Consider the following 5,761-nt stretch of genomic DNA (forward strand, 5'->3'; position numbering starts at 1 on the left):
TATTCCACCTTTACACGTTATTACTTCAGAAACTGACAGTGCAATGAACTCGCTTGCTGTTTCTTCTCAACTTGCATCTCCTAGATCAACAACTGCTAGTGACTCTATCATCTCCCATACTACAGTTCATCTACAAGAAACTGAGTTACGTCGTTCTACTAGGGAGCATCATCGCCCACCTCACTTGAAAGATTATATTTGTTCTGTTAAACACTGTGCTTTATAGTCTCCATATCCTCTAACTGATTATCTCTCTTTCGATCAGTTTACAACACAACATCGTGCATTTCTCTCGTATGTCCTTACAAATGACGAACCACGCAATTTCACAGAAGGCATCGAAATTCCGGCTTGGCGTGATGCAATTGTACAGGAGCATACAGCCCTTCAAGACAATGACACATTCACTATGACTCATCTTCCACCGGGTAAAACCGCCATTGGCTGTAAATGGGTTTTTAAGATAAAATATAAACCGAATGGTGACATTTAATGTCACAAAGCGCGTCTTGTTGCTAAAGGTTACACACAACAAGAGGGCATTGATTTTCATGACACTTTTGCTCCGGTTTCCAAACTAGTCACTCTTCGTGTTTTATTGTCTGTTGCTGCTATTCATAATTGGCCTCTGCATCAACTTGATGTTAACAATGCTTTTTTGCAGGGTGATCTACTTGAGGATATTTACATGAAAATTCCACTAGGTTTTCATAAAAAGGGGGACACTCGTGTTTATAAACTCAACAAGTCTTTATATGGACTCAAGCAAGCATCTCGCCAATGGCTTGCTAAATTCTCTGTAGCTCTACTAAATGCTGGTTTTGTTCAATCACGTGCAGATTACTCTCTGTTTACTTATCATTCTGGTACCATTTCACTATATGTTTTGGTTTATGTCGATGACATTATTATCACAGGAAACAATGAATCTGCCATTCAAGAGCTGAAAGATAAACTTGAGTCTCAATTTTCACTTAAAAATCTTGGTCGTTTACAATACTTTCTTGGTATTGAAGTTTCTCGATCTCCAAAAGGTATTTTCCTTTGTCAAAGTAGATACATTCTTGACATTGTTAAAGACTCTGGACTTTTAGGTGCTAAGATTGCTCCTTCTCCCATGGAACAAAATCTTAAGCTTCTTCCCGGTTCTGGTACTCCGCTAACAGATCCGAGTATCTATCGTCGTCTTATAGGCCAAATACTCTATCTTCAAGTAACTCGTCCTGATATAACTTATTCAGTTAATTACTTGAGTTAATTCATGCAACAACCATGTTCTAGTCACTTGGAAGCTGCTCATCGTGTCGTACGTTATCTTAAAGGTACTGTTAGCACTGGCATTTTTCTTTCTGCCACTAGTTCTTTATCCCTTACCGGTTATACAGACTCTGACTGGGCAGGGTGTCCCACAACTCTTCGATCAACGACAGGATACTTTACAATGCTAGGTGATAGTCCTATTTCTTGGAAATCCAAGAAACAACCAACCATATCACTCTCTTCTGCCGAGGCAGAATATCGTGCTCTTGCCAGACTTACCTCTGAATTGCAATGGTTACATTATCTCTTTCAGGATCTTCGCATTCATATTCCGAAGCCTATTCCAGTTTATTGCGACAATCAAGTCGCTTTTCACATCTCTGAGAATACAGTCTTTCACGAATGAACTAAACACATCGAAATTGATTGTTATTTTGTCCGTGAAAAACTGTTATCTGGTCTTATAAAACCAACTCACATTCCATGAGCTGCTCAACTATATGATATTTTCACAAAACCACTAGGGGTGGATCATTTTCGACGCCTTGCTAGCAAGTTGGGCCTTCGTCCTGACTCTACTCCTGCTCCAACTTGAGGGGGGTATTAGACGTATATATCAGTCATATTAACATGTGCGGTCACAACACATGTCACACGTACATATAAACTAAAGTCCAAGTCTGTTGTAGTCCAAGCCTGATGAATAGAAGACGGAGTTTATACAAGTTCAAGTCATTCGGCGTATAAGAAGAAAAAATCTGTTGTAACAAGCTGTATTTATCTCCATCATTATCGTATAATTTGTTTACTAGGTTTTTGAATTCTTCTCATGTAAATCATATAAATACTTAATGAAATATTCTCTGGTCTACACAATTGTGAGACAGTAAATCATCTAAACCTAGAATTCTTGATACCGATACTAGTACTATACTTGTCTTCTGATAATCCGCAATTACAAGTTAGTATTGTTATAACGATTCTTAACCTTTCGATATTTAAAGGAAATTACCGGAAGATAAGGGAAAGTAGCGATACATTGTAGGGCATAATCGAAGTGTTAAGATCAGGAAAGACATATGAATCCAAGGGGAATGCCGCGACGATATTTAGCTTGTCATCGATCCACGAGTACAGAAAGAAGTTCTGGAGGAAGCCTCGAGTGGTGAAGGATTAGTTGAACTTTCTACGTTAAGTCCACTTAAATGAATCTGCTAGGTATATTTTCTAGGGGAAACAATCGCATTAATACTATTTTCTATAAATGGGGATATTTTCTCTAGAACTATGTTAATATATCAAAATCAATACTGGTACTTTCAACCCAATCAAAGGATTAAGGTTGCTGATCCCTAATCTAGTCTCATATCACGGGCATATAAGAAGAACACAATATTGTTTTGGGGCTTAATAATCAAGTCATGGAGAAGATGGTTTTATCATCAACTAATGATCGTAGTTAATATTGTTGTAATAGTCTTACAAAGAAGATGGTAAAAATCGTGGTTACACCATACTTTTACTTGCTTGGATGCCATTAGTAAACTCATTTTTGGGTGACCGATAAGGGAAGAAATTTAACATTCCAACCCGTGTTATCCCACACATGTGGGATATTAATTAGTTAACAGTTTTCTTCTCTCTGGAATAGATTCCTTAATTATTTTTTTCCGTCATAGGATAAAACTCCAAATGAATTAGCAGTGAAAATGGGACATATTCCCAATTTTCCTTATAGTAATCGATCATCATGAAAAATTCTTTAAAACCCAAAATTAATAAAATTGCAAAAGAAATAAGTAAGGAAACCTGAATTTATTGAAGTCGTTGTTAGAGCACTGCTTGGTAGAACTCGCAAGTTTTGTTATCTCAAGCTTGTTGTCAGTGTTAGATGCACAAAACTATATCTTGATTTCTAGTCTACTAAAGTCTAGTTCGGACATGGTAGTTGAGTAACAGACGTCACTGAATAACCCTCTAATATGGAAGATTGGAGATCAAACAAAAACATTTGGGGAACCTCATCGACAAAGAGGTATGTGAAGATTGAACCATCCTATTTACTCACAACAATACCATTTAATCTATATGAGACTATGTCGTATGACATCTAGTATATTTAATATAACAAATAAGAAATTTCGAGTCAAGTTTGTCTTGTTAAACATCTCGAAATATGATTAAAGCAATGGATGTCATGGGTCCTTAGCAATCTTAGTTAAGAATTATTTTTGTTTCAAGTTGATCATTTGGACATTTTTGTTTCAAAACATGAAAAATAGTTTTTGAGAACTACTAAAAACTGGACATCGGATAGGTATGCATACTCAGTACGCGTACCCAAGACACTTGAGTTCTAGAACGTAGGTAGGTACGCATACCCAATACGCGTTCCGTGTGGTCCTGAATTCGTAAATGGGAAAAGGTATGCATACTCAATACGCGTACCCCCAAGGGGCTGAGCTCATGAATAGATTAAGGATATGCATACCGCAGCTCCATGAATTCATGAACTGGTTTATATGTACGTGTACCCTTTTACATACTTAGGTTTCTTTTAAAAAACATAATTAGGTTTTCGACTTAAAGCTTTACTTAGGGATTTGTGAAGTTAGGTTTGACTATTTTTACCTTGATAGTTCGTGTATCCTGATTGTGTCTATATTGATTGTCGAGGTTTTTGGAAATCTCCAATCAAGAACGAGATAGATAGAAATCACAAAGTTCTCTTCATCTCAGATTTTGTGATTCGTCAAGATAGATATCTAAATTTTTTCTTTGTTAGTCGGTTTATAATTTTTTTGAGAGGTAGTTAGTAATACAGACTTCTCAATTAACTGAACATAAGTGTTCCGGATTCGTGAGGTTTGATAGATTTATCTATTAAAAATATATTTACATTCCTTGATCTAAACAATCTAAAGGGAAATCAAATAGGATTATCTGTTAAAGGAAGATTGGTATCAAAATTCTTCACCAAGGTTGAAGAAACTCTTAATTAGCTGTAAAGGACGTCAACCAAAAGAATCAATTGCGTAGAGCCTTGCGAGGTTCAAGAGACGTAAGGAGCACGACTACAACTGAATTGTTTGGAGGGTTAATTTGGTCTCAATTACATTCCAGTCCGAAGTCTGACAGTAGGCCAGTTTCTGTAGCGTTTTGATACAATTTTGTGTTTAAAGCTGGACGAGGTCCCGGATTTTATGCAGGTGCAGTTTTCCTCGTTAACAAAACTTCTAGTGTTTTGTGTTTTTCCGTTTCCGCATTTTTTATGTATTCATAACATGAACAGCAAAAGTTGTGTGTATTCAACCTAGATAGTTTAAGTCCTTATTAATTGAGATCGATTACGAGACTTGTTCTTGTAGAATTCGTATCTTGAAAGATAGATAACAAGTTGCATACTTGGTAGAATTCAGATCCTCGTGATTTGGATATGACTAGATTGAACTTGGATATTGATTTTTTAGATCATCCAAGAATTCTTCTACACAATCACATTCAAGGATTTTGTTATCTACACATATTGATTGTGGAGGAGATAAAGAAAAACTCTATATATACATATTGTTCAAGGATCTTTATTTAGATCGACCTGCAATTGTATTAGGTTTTGTCCATACAGGTTGCCGAATGAAAATGTTGGTGGTGCACTTGGTACTCATATGAAACTTCAAAATTGGTATGTAATTTTGGCTCGCGGTTAATATTTGTAAGAAGGTGATTAAATATTTTCCCACGAATAGGATTTTGTTACACTCGTCGAAGAGTGAAATAGAAAACAGATCTGAGTATTAAATTCTAAAGAAAATAGTTGTATGCGTGTTTGAAGAATTCAGTAGACTCGGATTGCTTGGATCCCAATTCTCTCAACCAAACACGTTGTAAGAGTCGAGATGTTTAAACTTAATCATTTTTTATTTTTTTTTGGGGGGGGGGGGATCAATACTGTTGGGAGAAATTTTCGTCTCGTGAAAATAAAATTTCCGTTGCAAAAATAAAAGAAAAGATCATCGAAGTCCATATGTTAAACTTATAAGCTCCTACACAAGTTTTCATGTTTAGTTATTTATTTGACTAATGATATGTGATTTTTTTTTCTACAGTAAATTGCTTAAATATTTTTTTTTTCAGGATCCTTTAAAAAGATCACTATGATATATTATTTGGAGAAAGATTAGATGAGAAATAACTTTTTGTCAAAAGTTGGTTTGGAACCAAATTTCAGAATGATTTTTGAATTAAAAAAATATTTATTCGAGAAGTAAAGAATTTTTTCATCTAATTGTTGAAAATACTTCTCGAATCAATTGAATAAGGAATTTTTATTTACACAGTCCTCCCTGAGCCAAGGCGACGAGACATCTTAATGCCTGTTATTCATTATGGGGCTTAGGTAAATTAAATACTATAATATAAGTTTTTGTAGAAATTCTCAGATCATAGGGGAAAAACTTATGAACCTAGAGGCTCAATAATTTAATTCAAACAAAATTAACAA

The 5,761-nt window shown here is 35.4% G+C and overlaps 1 protein-coding gene across 1 annotated transcript; it reads left to right on the top strand.

Moving 5' to 3' along the window:
* Positions 1 to 1,261: 1,261 nt before the first annotated feature.
* On the top strand, positions 1,262 to 1,666 carry LOC113296252 (uncharacterized mitochondrial protein AtMg00810-like). The gene has a single exon (XM_026544567.1). It carries the CDS (start codon positions 1,262 to 1,264, stop codon positions 1,664 to 1,666), a length of 405 nt encoding a protein of 134 aa, XP_026400352.1.
* The last annotated feature ends 4,095 nt before the right edge of the window (positions 1,667 to 5,761 follow it).

The sequence above is a fragment of the Papaver somniferum genome, chromosome 7, assembly GCF_003573695.1.
Source record: "Papaver somniferum cultivar HN1 chromosome 7, ASM357369v1, whole genome shotgun sequence".
Taxonomy (NCBI): Eukaryota; Viridiplantae; Streptophyta; class Magnoliopsida; order Ranunculales; family Papaveraceae; genus Papaver; species Papaver somniferum.

Coding starts and splice junctions, on each gene's coding strand:
- LOC113296252 (XM_026544567.1), top strand. CDS start 1,262: ATGCAACAACCATGTTCTAGTCACTTGGAAGCTGCTCATCGTGTCGTA.